This window comes from Lepidochelys olivacea, assembly GCF_965140295.1.
Source record: "Lepidochelys olivacea isolate rLepOli2 genome assembly, chromosome: 7".
NCBI classification, from domain to species: domain Eukaryota; kingdom Metazoa; phylum Chordata; order Testudines; family Cheloniidae; genus Lepidochelys; species Lepidochelys olivacea.
In genome coordinates this window covers 19,188,592-19,207,087 of record NC_140417.1, presented here as the reverse complement: position 1 = coordinate 19,207,087, position 18,496 = coordinate 19,188,592, and the positions used below count along the sequence as shown (strand labels likewise).

The 18,496-nt window shown below is 45.6% G+C and overlaps 1 protein-coding gene across 1 annotated transcript in view; it reads left to right on the top strand.

Annotated features, from left to right (window-relative positions):
* Positions 1 to 18,496, top strand: part of PLXND1 (plexin D1) — a 126,151-nt gene that overhangs the window by 102,944 nt on the left and 4,711 nt on the right. The window contains exons 28-34 of the mRNA XM_084634961.1: positions 453 to 556; positions 2,152 to 2,215; positions 5,234 to 5,268; positions 7,459 to 7,563; positions 8,402 to 8,565; positions 10,453 to 10,600; positions 15,698 to 15,838. Coding sequence (XP_084491087.1) covers positions 453 to 556; positions 2,152 to 2,215; positions 5,234 to 5,268; positions 7,459 to 7,563; positions 8,402 to 8,565; positions 10,453 to 10,600; positions 15,698 to 15,838 — 761 coding nt within the window. The remainder of the gene's footprint in view (positions 1 to 452; positions 557 to 2,151; positions 2,216 to 5,233; positions 5,269 to 7,458; positions 7,564 to 8,401; positions 8,566 to 10,452; positions 10,601 to 15,697; positions 15,839 to 18,496) is intronic.

The window sequence follows — 18,496 nt, the reverse complement described above, 5'->3', positions numbered from 1 at the left end:
GCAATCCATACTCTCTGCCCACACCACACAGCCTTCCCTCTTGTGTGCTGTCAGGAACGGGTCAGAGTACTGTGCGCAGTGGAGAATTTATGCCGGATAGGGACTGACAGGGGTGCACACTTACAGTGGCTCTGAGCACCTGGTGAGATGGTCAGAACCCTCTGTACCTCCCTCCGCACCATACAGTCCAGTGTGGACTCAGCCCCGGTTCACCCTCCTGCCCTAAACCAGGAAATTGCACTTTCCGCTTCTCAAGTTAATCCTGAAAGCTTTCCTATTGCAGGCCTGTGAGAGGCATCTGTGGTCCAGTCACATGGCACAGCAGAGACCCCAATACCTCCAAGCACCTGTTCTCTACGTTAAACGTGGCGTCTAAGCACACATTGCTCCAAGCCGAGGTACACGTGCCCTGCTCAGGCTGGCTTTGCATTAACTCCCTTGTTTGTATTTAGAATGGTTTGCCACAAGCACTGACAGCTACGTCCTGCGGGACCTTGATGACACTTCAGTGGTGGAGGATGGCAGAAAGAAACTCAACACTTTAGCCCACTACAAGGTAAAACTGCAAGTGCTCACAGACAGACTTCCATTCCTTCCAGCCAGTCTGTCCTCAGGGACAGTCCCTTCCCAAGGAGGATTACCAGAGACAAGCAGGAAGGTTGCCATAGCTCCATGAGAGCTTCCGGGGAACAGACATCTGCCCTGGCAAGAAACTCATTAATATTGCAACACATTGAGATTAATTAAATGCTCTTCATGCAAAACAAGTTATTACTGACAACATAAAAGGCTCCTATTCCCAATGGCCACCATCCATGCTGATTAACATCATAGCACTCCCCTTCCCTGCTCCCACTGAAATCTATGATAGAATTGCCATTGACTGTCCTGAAAGCAGGCTCTGGCCCACAAATGGGAGCTGTTTGTTTTTGTAACAGAGGGTTCCACTTAAAGTGACGCTGTCAAAGAGCAGAAGCATAAAATGTACGGTTACATGTGATTTCACCAAAAATGGATCTGAACAGAGATGTTTTCTTGGCTCTTTTTTTACCTTTAAAACTAAATGAAAACTGGAATTTTTATTGGATTCTTGATTTCCACATACCCCGGAAATGCTGGAAGCACAATCCACCCTGCACTGCAACACAGTGCATGGAAAACCAGAAGTGAAACATTATGATCACTGTTACTGTGGTAGCACCTACAAGCCCCATTCATGGACCAGGACCCCATTGTGCTCCATGCTGTACAAAAACAGAACAAAAAGACCGTCCCTGCCCCGAAGAGCTAACAATCGAAATTTGGTGGCATTTTTCCTTGGGAGCGAAAGCATCTAAATGTGAAAAGCCATTTTCTTTTCTTTTAAATAATCTGATGTGTTGTTACTTTAATACATAAATCGGAGGTATCCATCACCATGGTGTCTGGAACCATTTATCTATCTTAGATACTTATATGGCCTCCAATACCATAGTATTGGAGCACATCACTGTCTTTAAGGTGTTTATTCAGCGAAGAAGGGACATACTATTATCCCCATTTTACAGATGGGAAACTGAGGCCCAGAGAGACCAAGTGATTTGCCCACAGTCACAGGAAGTCTGTGGCAGAGCAGAGAATTGGACCAAGTCCCAGATTAGCACACTAACCATTGGACCATCCTTTCTCTCTTTTTTTAGAAATAACAATAGTTCCCCCATGAGGGGAGCTTGCACCACACACACAGCATTTCATTTCTTGCTTGGCATCAGTCAAATCCAGACGGTGTATTTCTTCACACTCCTAGCAAAGGCCGTTCCCCCATCCATCTTCTCAGCCTGGAGAAAGAGATGAAGAATGGGCCTTGCCCTGGAAGTGGCAAGGCTCCTGTGTCATTAGTCACTAGTGTCCAGATGCTCAAAGGTATTTAGGTGCCTAACTCCCATTGATGTAATTGAAATATTGGGAGTTAGGCACCTAAATCTGGGGCTAACATCACAGTGTTTTATTCCGCAAGGTGCAGTTGTCATCTTGAGCGTGGCAGTTTGTTTGCTGCTCAGACACAGCTGCATCATGAGTACAAGGCTGCCCCAGCTACAGAGCTACCTCGCTTAGCTGTAATCCCGAGCATTCCTTGACATCCTTTACCTTTGTTCTTCTCGTCCTCCTCAGATTCCTGAAGGTGCCTCTCTGGCAATGAGTTTATCAGATAAGAAGGACACCACGCTAAGTCGAGGTAATTTGCTTTTCTCTCTCTTTCATAGTGATGGCACAGGTGACCTTTGTTTTTAGAGATGGGAATTGGGTTCAGGGTTGGCTCTGAGGAGGTGCAGAGAGCCTGCAGACTGCACATTTCAGACCTCTTGCTGAACAGATGAGTGTGGGGTTAACCTTTTCACGGCTAGCTAGAATATTGTGGTTCCCCTCGTTCCTGGAGCACCATCCCCCGGAAATGCATCAAGCATTCAACCAGTGATGATAATCAACTTCAGCCTATGACACACCTCCTCTTTGCCTGGGAATGCTGTAAACACATGGGCAGCCCTCGTCAGTACACAGGGCAGATATTTCTGAGATGCCTGCAGCCCCAGTGCTGGGTGCCCTCAGTTTCAGCTTCATCTGTCTCTTTTCTGTAGTGCTGCACCACATGGCAGGCTATCGAGCTGTGATCCTCACTGGGACCCAGAGCCTGAGGCAGAACTCAGTGGGAGTAAAAACTGAGGATTTGGCCCCACAGTCGTAGTGTGGTCTGAGCGTTGCTAGGCCGGGTGGCCTGGCGACTTCTGAGTGAGCCTCTGACAATGGAATAGACCAACAGGATCTCCAATTGTTCTTCTTCGAGTGCTTGCTCATGTCGATTCCACTGTGGGTGTGCACACGCCCATGTGCACAACCGTCAGAGACTTTTGCCTCAGCGCTACCTGTAGGGCCGGCTGTGGTGCCCCCTGGAGTGCCGAGCTCAAGGTGCGGTATATCAGTATCTCCAATTGTTTTTCCAGCTGGTGCTCTTTACCCAAGAAAGCTTATGCTCAAATAAATTTGTTAGTCTCTAAAGTGCCACAAGTCCTCCTTTTCTTTTTGCGGATACAGACTAACACGGCTGCTACTCTGAAACCATTCATGGCACTGTGGCAAATATATATAGAATGAGCAATCAGCTCTTAAACGCCCCCTCCTTTCCACTGGATTCTTTACTACTGAGATACAACAAGCCCCAGATGTCTTCAGCTGCTCACAGAACGCTTATGCTACAAGAACTTGTGTGGCTGAATCCTGCCCTTTATATATGAATGGTGCAGCACCCTCAGCCAGAATTGATGGCTGGACAAAGAGACAGAAAGACGGAGCGGAGACACTTAGTGCTCTATTGACTGCAGTGCGTGACATTCTCTGTGTGGCGGCCAACAGTCTGGAGGAAAAAAAAAAAAAAAAGGAATCCAAAGAGCTGTGAGCAGTGTTGCTGCAGTATTCTGTAGAGCTGTGGGGGGCCAGGACCAGAGACTGCTGGGAATATAATACGTTGGTCATCAGGCTGGACAGCATGAGGTCATCTCCATCAGTGCTGCTGAATAGGCCCATTTGTCACTCTTTGTACTTGAATGGCTGCTGTTTAGTGTTGTGACAGCCCAGCTCCCAATTTCTGCTGAATGCTTCACATCAGGCTGAAGAGCTTTTCGTTGGATGAGTAGTGTACGAGTGGTAGATCACGGTTTTATGGTCAATCCTCATGTGTCACTCTGACATCCAGCGATGAAACTTCTAAACTTCTCATTCCAACACTAAGGGTTTTATAGGTCACTTGTAAAAAGGAAAAACAATTGATTTTGTGTCCTTTTGTGCTAAAGCCCCTTTTTAATCTGTGTTTATACAACACCTAGCACATTGGGGTCCTGATCCATGACTGGGGCTCCTAGGTGCTATGGTAATACAAATAATAATAATGTTATGTTGTTGTTATTATTATTATTATTATTATTTTATTGAAATATGTGGGTGGAGGAGAGGGGAGGGTTCTGATTTCTTTCTTTTTTTAACCTTAAACATCTGGATTATCAAGTCTCCTCCTGTGTTTGCTCAAAGACTGTGTAGAGAACGGGGCCGGGCCCTATCTGTCCCTCAGTTTGAAGGTGTTTGAATCTTTCACAAAGAACCTTTTTTCTCCAGATGTTTGTTGGAGGTTTGCATTGAACAGGTGTTTACAAAAACAAAACAGAAAAGGAGGAGTTTGAAAATCTAATCAAAGATCACTTCCCCTCTCAATTACGCAATGTCACTCTCTTTGAATGTCAGCATCTGTCTAGTTCTCAAGTGCTGCATGGAGTCATCCAGCAAAGGCAGGGTAGACAAGAATTTCATATGAAGAAAAAAATCAGACATAAAGTTTTTAAAAGCTGCCAGTTTCTTTAGGCCTTCACACGTGGTAAAGAAGAAAAATGGCACAGCTCCAATGTCATTTGCCTTTGAGATCACTTTTAAGCCACAAGAATTTGGAAGATCATTGCACTGCTTGGAGAGGGGAGGGAGTTTGTGTTGGATGGAGAGGAGGGTGGAGGAAAAGTGTTGCCCTGCCATTCAAGAGCAAGTTCAAAGAGCAGCCGAAGCAACACACCTACCCAGAAATGCTGCCGCTCAGAGTGACCCATTCGCAGAATAAATGGAGTAGATTCAGGGTGGTGCCCCAGTCAAATGTGTCTTTGCAGAAATGTATGTCTTGCTGGGTCTTTCCTTGTAGCTACTGACCATCAGAGTCTGAAAGCAGAAGTCATTGCTTGCAAACAAACAGTTACAGCAGCTTTTGGCCGCCAGATTTAGTCCGCGTATAGAAATCAGTTTCCTTTCTGAGACCGGGTGATAAGAGACTCTTTCTGAAATCCGAGTCAAACAGTATGTTGTCCAGTAATGATAAATGCTGAAGTACAGCCTAGACAAGGACAAACATAACTAGTGATCAGAGTGCAGGACTGGAAATTGGCAACTCACGAATTCTAATCCTGGCTCTGACACTGTCTTCAGGCAAGACACTGTGCCTCTCTGCCTCAGTTTCCCCATCTGTCTAATGGGTTAAATACCAACTTCACAGAAACACTGTCAGGGTTAGCTAAAGTGGCTTGTACAGGAATCACTTAGTGTTGTCCTTGTTGCTCCTTCCCCAGAAAACAACACCCACACCCAAACTTTTTCATTAACTGATTCTGTATGAAGTTTTCTGAGGCACAACATAAGAAACTAAGCTGTTTTTTTTTATTTTTTCCAGTGAAGGATTTGGATACCGAAAAATACTTTCATTTAGTAAGTATCCCATTCCAAAAGCCATCAAGGCTAATGACTCTCCCACTGTGTGTGGCCAAGGGTGTTTTTGTTGGGGGTTACTTCACCCATCTCCTCCCTATTTCCTTTGTAGAAAATGTCTATTTGGGAACTGGACCCTTTCACCAAGAAATTGCCTGAGAAAGGAGGTACTGATAACTTAAGGAAAAGGCAATGAATGCACACAAATCCCAACAGCAACTTCCCTGGAGCCCTGTCTTGTGGCTGGGAAAAGAATTACTTAGCTAGAGGAGTGTGGTGGTGGGAAGGAGGCCTGGCCGGATGGAATTTGCAATGTACAATTGTTATGGAATGAGCCTGCCTTGCAGCAATGTATTAATGTGCACTTAAAGGGCACTAATGCTGTGCAGAGTTTTTTTGTCAAAGGCAAAGCTAGGAATGCTTTCCATATGTACAGTAAATGCAGGCGGATGCATTTGTCACCCAGCTAGCTTGTTGGCTGGTGATCAGACCTGCCCAGGGGGTTGGCTGAGCCCCCTGTGGTTACTGCGTTGTTTTTGTAATAAGGTAATACTTGAGCATACGGTATGTTTGGCAGAGAGATTTCAGTTTTTATCTTAATCTTGATCATAGTCTCAAACGTATTTCACCTTTCTGATGGCTGCCAACTAACAGATACAGGAAGAGCAAAACCCTGCTAGTCAGGGATGTTTCCAAAAAATGGAGTTCACTGCAAGCCTATAAACTTAATCTTTACAAGGAAGTAGTTTGTGCCATACAGAAAGATTCCAACCTTTTTATTCTGTTGCTCAATCATGAATTTGTTATAGCAAGAGATCTTCACCTGGCCTAAATCAGCATAGCTCTATTTATGTCGATGGAGCTGTTCCGATTGACACCAGCTAAAGATCTGGCCCAAAGAGTTACATTCCAAAGTAGGGGTAGGTAAGTTCCAATGGTATGAAACTCGATGGGAGAGAAGAATCATACTCAATGTGACTATACTATTATGATATTCCTGGTAACCTCTTCCCCCCATGGTATTTCTGCTTTTGGACCCATGTCATTTCCATGTACGTGATGAAAGAGGAGTGAATCTTCTTCAGCCTTGATTATGTTAACGTAACCCAGCTCCGTGGGGCTGAAGCACTGTGTGTGACAGTGGCAGAGGAACCCCTTTACACTGCACTCAGTGAGATGCTGGCTCCCCATGATACCTCCCCGTCAGAGAGACCAACAGTGGGGTCGAGAGGCTGCATATAAGACAGCCTTACTAGCCTGGAATATAAAACCTATCCTGCAATGGAAACAGAGCAGAGATCTGTGGCCTGTTCTAGATGCCCATTACCATTAGAGAGTTCAGACAACAGCATGGACTGAGCAGCAAGCTAGGAGAGAAATGCCTGATTCCTAATCCCAGCTTTGCCACTGAGTCCCTGTGAAGCCTTGGGCAAGTCACTTAATACATAAATACTATTACTCACCCATCTCAGTGAGGTAGTGATGATTTACAAGTTAATGTTTGGACAGCACTCTGAAAGTCTGAAGTGATGTATTGTTATAAGGGGGAAAGGGGCATTTCAAGCATCAGGAAATATTTTATGAACTTCACATCTTTCCAAATTAAAAAAAATGTGCTCCAATAAAAAAAATACTAGGAGCACTGCAGGAAAAGAGAGAGAGGGTGAATATGCACATAGAAAATAATCAGAAGAGGTACATCAGTGGCATGCTAGGGCACTGCCGGGGCACTAATTCAATGATCTGAGCAATGGAACATTTAGATTTTGTTTTTTGTTTTAAAGGTAGCAGAGGGTTTGTTAACAAATCAAACAAAGTTTTTGTGCTTTTTCCACATTTCAAGACAAGCTGCTTTTTTCTGTGTAAGCCTGGCCTTGTGTTGCTGGTATCCCAAATTACAGTAGCACTGGGGGAATTCAAGAAGTGAAACAGACCAAAAACTTAAATGAAATTGATCGGTTCATTTTCATTGTCCAAGTTAAGAGAAATAGAACAAAAGGCACAAATAGCAAAAAGTCAGTTTGATCATTAAGTTTCTTTCAGTTTTAACTAATCTAATTGTGTGTTTGGCAGCATAGATAATGTTGTATTCACTGTGTAAATTGTGTGTTGGTAACATCCCTTCTTACTCAGTAAAAAGATGTCCCGAAGGCAGGAATCATGAGCATATTTTTTCTTGTATTGACTCAGGTTCTTCCAACTGATGAACTGATTGAACATAAGAAGTCCCATAGACAGAGCCATAGAAAAAAAGTCCTACCTGAGATCTACTTGACCAGGTTGCTGTCTACAAAGGTAAGAGAAGCTGGGCCAGGGTGAGAGTTTTGTTTATGGGAAATAGGATATCTGTTGGTAGCTCTGTCATAAAATGTGACTTGTTATTTTTAAGCAAGGTTACATTATGCCCTGAGTAGAGATGGGTGCTGTAGCATCCCTCTCTGTAGAGAAGAGATGGGACTCTGCCATACCGAATATAAGGAATTTGAAGCTGCTGGACATAAGCAGACCCTGTAGTTTTCTCTGACTTTGTAGCTGGTAGTCTGCCTAATGAAGCCACACGTTACCTCCCTGTTGCCTGGCCTGGCCTATACACTTAGGAAAGGGATTCGGACTACAACAGAGGCTCAAGACCCAAAATTAAGATTTGGGCACAGACTTCCCCAAAGTTTGGGGATGTTCATATCAGAGGAGGGGGAAGAACATTGGTTCAATCTGGATTCAGTTTGGAACTTCCCTACACTCCAAGGGTGTTTGGATTCAGGGCTTGGGCTCAAGCCCATCTTTAATCCCAGTGTGATGTATAGCTGGACCAGAGATCATAAGAATGGCCAACAATCTCTAGTTTTCTATTTACTGTGCAGAACAATCACAGATGTGCTCTGAGATCCCAGCAGTAAGAAAAAGCAACTTCTATGCCAAAAGAAATTAGCTCCAAACTGGAGCTAATTATATCACCAGGCACAAAACTAACCTTTCTCTCTCCCATTTTGCATCCCCTCCCTTCCTCAATTTACAAAACTGGCAGCAAAGTCTCTTTCACTTGTGAAGAACAAACCAATCCCCTCGGAATAGTAACTTTTTTTTAGTTGTTGCTGCTTCACCTTGGCCAATGCTATGTGCGCTTGTCCCCTAGGGCACGTTGCAGAAGTTCCTGGATGACCTATTCAAAGCCATTCTCTGTATGCGAGAGGACAAGCCGCCTGTGGCTATCAAGTATTTCTTTGACTTCCTGGAGGAGCAAGCGGAGAAAAGAGGGATCTCTGACCCTGACACTTTGCACATTTGGAAAACCAACAGGTTTGGAAGATGAGACCCATTATTTCCTTCCTTTCCAGCTCAGCAGGACAAGTAGATGCAAAGCCACAGTGCCTTGAAATAATCATTAAAGTGATAATGCAGAGAGCTGGTAACGAATACAGGATTTAGAGTGCTTGGTGGGGCAGAGAACTGGGGCAGGGGCAGAAACAGAGAGCTGAGGGGTACAACTAAGGGACAGAGGAAAAAGGGGCAGAAAGGGGGACAGAAAAGCCAAGGGGCAAGTGTGGACAGAGAGCTAGCAATATTGCCAACCTCAAGGTATTCAGAAATCCGGAGTCTGGCCCACAAAAAGTCATGAGATTGTCTTAAAAATCACGAGATTTTTGAAGCAATATATTTGGGTTCTTTTCATTTGTCTTCTGACTTTTGAACCTTTTGGGGGTCACATTTTCAAGCTTCTCTCTGCAGCCATGAAGGCTAGAAAGTTACTGTTTTTTTAATAACCCGCTGAGATGCTGGCATCTTCACATGACTCCAGGAGCTGGCACTTCAAGAAGAACACCATATAGTGGGAGACAGATGGTAAAGTGGCAAAAGTTGGCATCACTGAGCAAGAAGAAAAGCAGAGAGCTGGGGCCAGATTACTAAGGAAGGCTGTGGAACACAGAAATGAGGAATGACCCAGAGGGCCAAGGCAGAGATAGGGAAGAAACTTGAAGGAGGTTCAGCCATCTTAATAGAAGAGGAGTGGCGAGAACTCGGGGGAAAGGGGAGAGGAAACTTGAAGGAGAGGCTCAGCACCTCTCAGATGAGAGGGGCAGTTGGCCCTGAAGTTGCCACAATGGGACCAGCTGTTCCAGCCCCAGCTCATGGAAATTAAGAACATGCTTTGGGAGAGAAGATCAGTGGGTATGCAAATTCGCATAATAGGTTGGTTTAGGGTATGGAAATTTTATCTCCAGGTTTTTGATGCGCCAATAGATAGGGCTGCTAATGGGCTACAGGGCTTCTCCCTTCTTGGCCGCTGGTTCTAATCCTGTCCAAGTTGGTTGTGAGCCAGAGTTGTTACCATCAGATGCTCGGAGTTCTGCTTCGTGGTCTCAGTACAACGCCTCGTGGGCAGGTCTCTCTGTCCCCATTGGCACTTGAGCTGGCAGGCTCAGTAGCAAAGCCAAGGAACGCGTGAGCCACGGAACTGATCCATCTAGGCCAGGGAGGAGCAGATGGAGAGAAGTTTGCACTGCTGCTGTCTGTGCTGTAGCCATTTCATGGCAAGTTGTGTTTGCAGGGCACAGTCACCAGTACTGAAATAGCTGCCACAAAGGTGTTCCAAACATCTGTGCTAGGAAGACAGGGTGAAAGCGACAAAAAAGAGCAAGACAGCAATGGCCTTCTGGATTTATGCCCTTGGAGAGAGAGAAAATGTAATGAAGGTCAGACACAAGGGATGTTTCCCAGGACTGTGCCTACCCATCAGGCCCTGGTTACATTCTGACACTGAGACGGATGAACAGGGATCAGCACCACTTGTAGGAAGTTATCTCTGTGCTTTTGCCTGTAAATTTAGAACTATTTTATGAACGATGCAAGGCTCAATGAATTGCTCAAGGTGTAATGCAGCGATCATACCTAGGTAGGGAACTCATGCATACTCCATGCCTGATCCTCACACTTCACCCTAAGGGAAACTCCCTGTCATCTGTGAAACACATTCCTGCCCCTTCTAGCCAAGGTGATGCATAGTAAGGGATGGTAACAACAATTAAATAATAACCTTGTCTCCATATTTTTCCCTTTTCTTTTTTTCTTGTGTTTTTTCTCCTCCATCACCCCGTCTGCTTTTTTCTTTCTTTTCCTCAAATCACTCTGGACTGATCTGGGAATGTCGAAGCTCATCCAGTCTGTTTCTGATACTTTCCCATGCAGCCTACCTCTGAGGTTTTGGGTCAACATTCTGAAGAATCCCCAGTTTGTCTTTGACATCGACAAGACTGACCATATAGACGCCTGTCTCTCTGTCATAGCCCAGGCCTTCATCGATGCCTGTTCCATCTCCGACCTACAGCTGGGCAAGGTACAGATCTGCAGCTCCCACTAAGATGCATCTGTCCCTTCTCCCCACTCTCTGCTCAGAGATAAGTCTTACAAGAATTGAGATTGGGTGATGGGAGTGCATGGTTGTAGGCATGCTGGAATGATAGGCAACATGGGAGCCAGAGTCTGGGAAGTTAAGGAAATTGAAGCCTAAATGGTGAATGAAATATTCTGGGTCCTTCATCAGTAGACCAGGTGGTGCGCTGCGCTGTATATTGTTCCCATTCTTAAAGGAAAACTTCATTGCTGAGCCCAATAGGATAAAAGCTCAAACTGAGAAACAGCCATCACCTTGAGTACACAAAGAAATGGGATTGTGACAGTATGTGTGTTAATTACGGCTGACATAATGGCTGATGGCAGCTATGGGGCTGAGAAGTGTAAGGATGGGCCCCATCAACCCTGGGGTGCTGACACTCCTGAATCTCAGGCAGTCTCCAATCCAAATCTCAGTTTTGCAAGTAGGCCCCATCTCCAGCTTTCTGTGATGCTCTGTCTGAGAGTCCCGTGCAGAGGCTATGCACCAATTCCTGACCTGCATTAACAATAGTTTGAGTCAGAAGGAAAATTTGAATGCAACTTTAAATGGAAGTGAGATTCTCATCTCACTTACAACAGTTCAACTTCAGTGACTTCGACAGAGCTATTCCTGAATGACCCTGGGGAAAGAGAGGGAAGAATCAAGCCCTTAACACTGAAAACATTAAGGCAGGTTGAAAATTGGCTTGTGGCCTGTTCCATGTTGGGCAGCACAATGGAGACCTGGTCTATACTATGTTTTGCCAGATAGGCAATGGCATTCTGTTAGGAATGTGAAAAATCACCCCCCAAGAGACACAGCTATGCTGGCAAAAGCCCTGGTGGACATGCAATTATACTGACCAAAAAAAGACCTTTTGGCAATATTGCCTATTCCATTCAGGGAACTGGTAGAAGCTATACTGAAAAAAAACCAGTATAAACTGGTCTCCACTAGCAGGGTTTGCTGGTATAGTTCTTTTTCTAGCATAGACAAGGCTTTAGTGAACTAAGCACAAGACTGGGAACCAGAAACTACTGCAATCTCATCCAAGCTCTACCACTGACTTTCTTTGAGGCCTTGGCCAAGTGACCTAGGCCCAGAACATCACAGGTATTTAGGCACCTAACTCCCACTGAAATCAATAGGTGTTAAGCACCGAAATAACTTGAGATTCTGGCCCTTGGTCATAAATTTTCAAAGTGTGTGCGCATGGGCAGCGGGTAAAGGAGGCTGGGAGAGGCTAAGCCTTCCCAAACCTCCACTAATGCTTCCTGCTGCGGCCCTGGGGCTGGGCCATGGCAGGTCTCAGAGTTCCTCTGGGTGGACCAGGCTCAGGGGCTCAGTCCTGGTAAGCCAGGGCTCCTCCGGACTGCTCTGCATTCTGGCAGGCCAGCCCAGACTTGGGGCTGCTCCTGTACTCCAGGGGCCAGCTGGGGTTCAGGACAGCGCTGGTGGGCCAGCCAGCAAGAGCTGGGGCGGGGGCAAACTTTGGGCGGAAGGGGCAGGGCAGGGGGCTTGCCTCCCCCAAACTGAGGGTGCACATGCCACGTGTGTGGTCCTTTTTGTACACACTTCTGACCTGCATGCAATGTCAGGGTTGGGTACAAATAGATCTGTGCACACACAAGCAACCCTGACTTGCATGCATGCATCGGGCATAGCCCACGGGCAGGTGAGGTCTACATGGAAGTTCACTTGCACTTTTGGGAATTTAGGCTTTAACCACTCAGGTTTCCTATTTGTGAAATAGGGATAATAATATTAACCTACCTCAGGAATTAAAGGGTTAACAAATCCATTTGTATAAAGCTCTTTGGCAATATCAAGTGCTATATAAGTACTGTTGGTATGAGGCGCTCATCCTGCCCCTAGCACATATTCCAGCATTTAAAGCAAGTTGTCCGTGTTGCTCAGCCCAACAGCATGAGGTTTGCTTGTCCTGTACAGAAAAGTCCTGTGGACTCAAACAGGTATGAAACCTTATAGGGGCCTATCGAAAATACTCTGAAAACATGACAGAGAGAGTGATTATTTATTTAGGCCCCAAGCCTGAAAAACAGTTACACATGTGCTTTATTTTACACAAGAGCAGGGACATTTACTTCTGTTTTAAGCACATGTGTAATTGTTTGCAGGATCAGGGTCTTATTTATTTTTATGATGATAGTTGCCAGAAATCAGGATCAGCTCCCATTGTGCTAAGAGCATTACAAAGACGTACAAAGACACAGTCCCTGCCCTAAAGAGTATACAATCTTTTGAGTAGGTTGTTTGATTTCTAGCAGGGCTATCCTAGGGTATTCTGGTCTGTCGGCAGTTCAGCCACACTTACAGAAAAGCAATCATTCGTTATTAAGTTCTGGTGGTGTTGCCAGAAGGGGTCATTTTTCAGTGTTGTAAAACGAAAAGCGACATGTCACGGTTTGTTCAGGTGAGCAGTGCTCTGATTATGTCACTCTACAACTGCATGAGGCTACGAGAATGAGTATTTTTGCCTTCAGAGACTTTGCCAAGATCAGGTGGCGGATCTAGGTGCCATCAGTTCACACAGGATTAATCAGTTTAGTTCTACCCTATTTTGAATATGCCCATCACCCTAGTATCTAGGCATCTGATTCTACTCAGTCACAGTGGTTTTACCTTGCTGTAACACCATTTACTGCAGTGGGGTTACTCTTGATTTGAGGGACATCAGAATCAGGCCCACGCATCTAGCGTCGTCTTGGGATTTTATGTTGCTGAGGCTATTCTCTGCACTTTACCACTGATAAATGTTAGTAGTTCAGAACAGTTATTGGTCTTTATGGGGCTAATCCTGCGGCCCTTTATCCCCCAAACAGTCTAACTGAAATCATGGAAGTAAGGACTCAAGGAACAGACTGTAAATATACAACAGTCTAGAAAGTATGGGCCTGGTTCTCCTCTCACTGCTACCCGTTTTACCCCCATGTAACTCACATCACCCTCAAACTCCATAGCTCAGGCAGCTAGAAGGAAGAGAGGTTGCGTGTGTTTTATTGTCCTCCCTTTGGCTCCGCTGAGTTTGGTGTTGACATCTGAAACTTCCTGACATAAATAAGTTTTATGAGTGAGTGCTGTAAATCATGTCCTCATGGTGCAGTATGTGACGCAGAGCACACCCTGTGGGGGGCTGGGTGTCGGGGCAGAGCATTCCACCTAAATTAAAAGCATCAGGAAGTCTTCACTGGGAGAGATTTAATACTGGAGGAAGATCTAATGACTGCTTGATTTTTGTTTGTTTGGGTTTTGAACATTTTTTAGTCTGTTACGAAACACCTATAATTTGTCCTTGTCAAACTGTCAATTAAAGAAGGGGGGGTCAGCTGGGGTCAGACAGCAGATGGAAATGTTTTCAGAAACACAATAGCATAAAAAAGGAATCGTTGAGTAATGTGGGAAGAATAAATCTCCCACATAAAAGTAAAGTGGCCTGTATATACAGTATGTCACCAGCCTTACACTGATGTAATTGCACTGTCTTCAGTGGAGTTACTCCCAGTTTAAATTGGTATGAGATTAGAATCAGATCACATATATCTGTATTCTGTGTATGTAATAAACTTTAGCATGCACTCCCTGTGCCAACATACAATTTATAATACATATACATACAGAAACGGAGAAATAACTAAGAGGAAGTTTGGTTCCCTCTGAGCTTTGTAAAGGAAGTGTTATAAACAGGCTATATAAATATGCAGGGCATTGCACAAATGCAGTCTGGGGGGTTGAAACCACACAGACCCTACAGCTGATGCTGAATGCCGCTGCCCATTTAGTGAGGGTATGTCTCCACTTTGAGTTGGTAGTATAATTTCCACCTCAAGAAAACATGCCTGCACTAGCTAGTACCCTAAAAACAGAAGTGCTACCACAGCAGCATAAGTGGTGGAAAGGACCAGCTGCCCCAAGTAGGAGATGCTAGGGATGTATGCGGGGTGGGTAGCCCCTCCCACCACTGCAGCTACACTGCCATTCTGCACCACCAGAGCTAGCGCAGGTATGTCTCCTCAAGCTGGAAATTACCCCTCCAGAAAAATTGTAGACATACCCTTACTAGTGGTAGCCACATCCCATATTACAACTGTGCCCTAAAGGCTTCACTGGCTTCCTGGTTATGGCCCGGTGCATTTCAAGGTGCTGCTATGAACCTTGAAGGCCTTAACTGGTTTTCTAGCTGAAGGACCCGTTCCCTCCCTGTGTAGCTGCAACATTTGGGGTCAGCTGGTGTGCTCTTGCTAATAGTCCCTGGACTTGTGTGTCTGGGGGCTAGGACAGGCTAGTCTCAGTACAGCATCATTCAGTCTAGACCTTTCTCCCTTCCTTGTCCCAACAGACAGTCTGTTGACCTTCAGGGCACCATGTAAAGGTAATAGGCCCAGGTCATTCCCAGGATAATGCTATTGAAAGGAATGGCACTACCTGGAGGATCAATTTGATCCCACCAGTTTACTTGGACTTTTGTCTGAGTAGGTGCTGGTGGGACTATACCATCCCTGATAGCTGGGCAGGGAGAATGAGATGATTAATGTCCACTTGGACAAAACAAAGTGTAGTTGGTTATTTTCCCTTTATTAATTTACATGTACTCGATCAGACAGAATGTGAGCAGGACACATTGTTTTAGACGACTAAAAATAAATCAAAACTCTAATGAAAAAGAATCCAAGGCCAATATGTCAACCTGCAAAGCTCAGTCCCTCCCACCAACGTGACATAAAGAACTTGATTTTTAAACAGGCTGCGTGCCCAAAATGAATGTGTAAATTTGGGCAACACCTCATCATGTATGTACCCAGTACCCTGATTTACATGCAGTCTTAGCCGTTGTATGTGCACAGTAGTCATGCCATTGTGCACACATTTTGTGCATCTTACTGGTTAAAACCAGGACCCCAAAGTTGAGTTTTTTCCTTAACACAGTTGAAGTTCTTGTTTTAAAAACTTCATATTAAACTTCCAATGTGAAGCCCGGATGACCAGGGAATGAGCCTTGGAGCCAATGAAGTATCCATCTGTCTCTCTCTCTCTCTCTAGGACTCACCTACCAATAAACTACTGTATGCCAAGGAGATTCCAGAGTATAGGAAAATAGTGCAGCGCTATTACAAACAGATCCACGACATGCCACCTCTCAGTGAGCAGGAAATGAATGCACACCTCGCAGAGGAGTCACGGGTAAGAAATCTGCAAAGCCATGGTAGCTTTAAAGAAGGTCTACTCATACACCCACTGGTGTCTGCTGGAGCAGGAGCAGCCCCACAGAATCCGTTGTGGGAGTGTGGTGGTGTTCTCCAGGCTGCTGAGCACACCTTTTCTGGCTGCCGTAATGGCTACAAGGTTGATAGGTTACCTGTGGGGAAAGCAGGCAGGGATCAGCTGTCTGCAGTACAGGACATTGGGTAATGCAGTACAGGACGCTGGCACTGAGCATCATACTTGCTAATGCTGAAGCTGGAACAGAAAGGGAAAAATCATTTCTCCTCTCTCTATATAAATGTAGAGCTAGATCCACTAACTCCACTTTCTCCAGCTGCAACCTTCAAATTGTCAGGGATTGGCCCTGTTTATTTGCCCTAAAGAGGAGCATGGTAGGAATAAGTGATGTGCTGCTGTGAAGACAGAAGAATTCTGATGAACTAAAAGACAGTTGATTCTGAAGCTAAGACTCTCTCTAAGCACATCAGTGTAGACCAGTATGTCCCTGCACTGGGAGTGAACAAACTTGGGTTCTGTACCCAGGTCTGCCAGTGTCTTTGTTTGTGATTTCACTGCTAAGTGCTTCAGTTTCCCCCTCTATAAAATTAGAATAATAGAGCTGGCCTGAGAACAGTAATTCCAGTTTGCAGAGGATTTGGAATGAAAACAAAATTTTGATGTTCTCCATGAAACAAATTTAAAAAAAAATTATTTGGAACACTGAAACATTCCATTTAGATTTTTTTTTTTTTAACAAAACTTTGCCTGGCAGGCTGCCAAAGCGCTGGGAGCCAGGTCTCCCATGGCTCCGAGGCCTGCTGGCTACCCAAGCACCCTGCTCTTGGGAGTTGGAAGCCCAGGGAACCAGCTTCCCAAAGAGTCTAGAAGCCCTGAGGTCCCCAATTCAGAGGCAATCTGCCTGATGAGCTACTGGGAAGCTGGGCAGGTGAGCTAGGAAACCAGGCATGTTTCAAAACCTGCCTGGCAGTCACGTTTGCTGCCTGGGTTCCATCGGCGCTTCATCAAAATAGAACCAGCTCCACAAAAGCATTTCAGTTAACAAATCTGCAAATTCCAATGAAAGATATTTTGTCAGAAGTTTCCCGACCAGCTCTTTCTGACCCACTTCTGTGATGTGCTTGGAGATTGTGGAAGGGTTGACACGTGGCTGGCATGCCCTCTCATGGCTGGGCAGGCATAGCGGCTTTTTCCTCCCTAGCGCCTCTACCAACAGATACTCAGTTCTCACTGTAGTCTGTCTTGTCTCACAATTCAGCCCTCTGGCCAGGTCACCATTAAGTTCCACCCTTTCCGGGATAACAAGAAGTCCAACCAGATTCTAAACCTTTCATCTGGTCTTTGGCCCTCAAATCTGGGTCGCATCATCTCTACAGCCCTTCACTCAGGGTTTTCAGTTGTCCTTCGCCACTTCTCAGGGGCCTCTTACCACCTTCCCAGTGGCTGGTAGGGAAACCCAGTCCAGGGACCCTATAACCCCAAGTTTGCTCCACCAGCCTCCTTGCTGCTGCCTCCCTGGACTTCTTCCTACTATAGCCATTTTTCCCCCAAGCTTTCTCCCCAGCCCCTTTGCAGGCTCTTATAGGGCCAGTGCCTCCCAGGGCTCGCTCCCTGGAGGTCTGGTTCCTGCTCTTGACTGTTTTCCCGATCCACTGCAACCCTTGCATCAGAGGGTAGCATTAAACTCCCCAGGCCTCCATGGCTACCAGTTTTATCCCTGCTAAGCTGCTTCAGGATCACCCGCCTGCTCTTGGGTTTGGCCTCTCCCTGGTGGAGCCAGTTCTTCCCCTTTATCTCCAGGCCCAGCTATCCAACAGGGACACCCAAAACCATCAGAACTGCTAAACTCAACTGCTGTGTCCTGGTCCTCTGCTCTCTGCCACCAAAAGAGTGACTACAGCGTTCTTCCTTCACTCCCTGCAGACCCCTTCTGCCCTCGACTTGTTCCCTTTAGAGAGCCAACCAGCTGCTCCCCAGCTGGGCTTCAGCTTTAATGAGTCCTGGCCCACCCTTCATAGAATCATAGAATATTAGGGTTGGAAGAGACCTCAGGAGGTCATGTAGTCCAATCCCCTGCTCAAAGCAGGACCAATCCCCAACTAAATCATCCCAGCCAGGGCTTTGTCAAGCCTGACCTTAAAAACCTCTAAGGATGGAGATTCCACCACCTCCCTAGGTAACCCATTCCAGTGCTTCACCACCCTCCTAATGAACTAGTTTTTCCTAATATCTAACCTAGCCCCGCCCTGCAAATTGAGACCATTGCTTCTTGTTCTGTCATCTGCCACCACTGAGAACAGCCTAGCTCCATCCTCTTTGGAACCTGCCTTCAGCTAGTTGAAGGCTGCTATCACATGCAACCAGGTGGGTTAATTGGGATATACAGAGAGCTACAGATGAATGGCGCTATATAGTATTATTAAAATGGTGCCAAATTCATCCCTGGCATAAACAAATGCCACTCCCAATGTAATCTGTGGAGGTGGGCCCTGTTTGTGAGAGGAATAAATTTTGGCCTTTGCCTCTGAAGTCACTAAACAAGTATAACATATAGCTTGAATAACGTAGATGGAAACAAGAGTCCAAGCATTTTGATCCAGTGTTAACTTAGAGCAAATC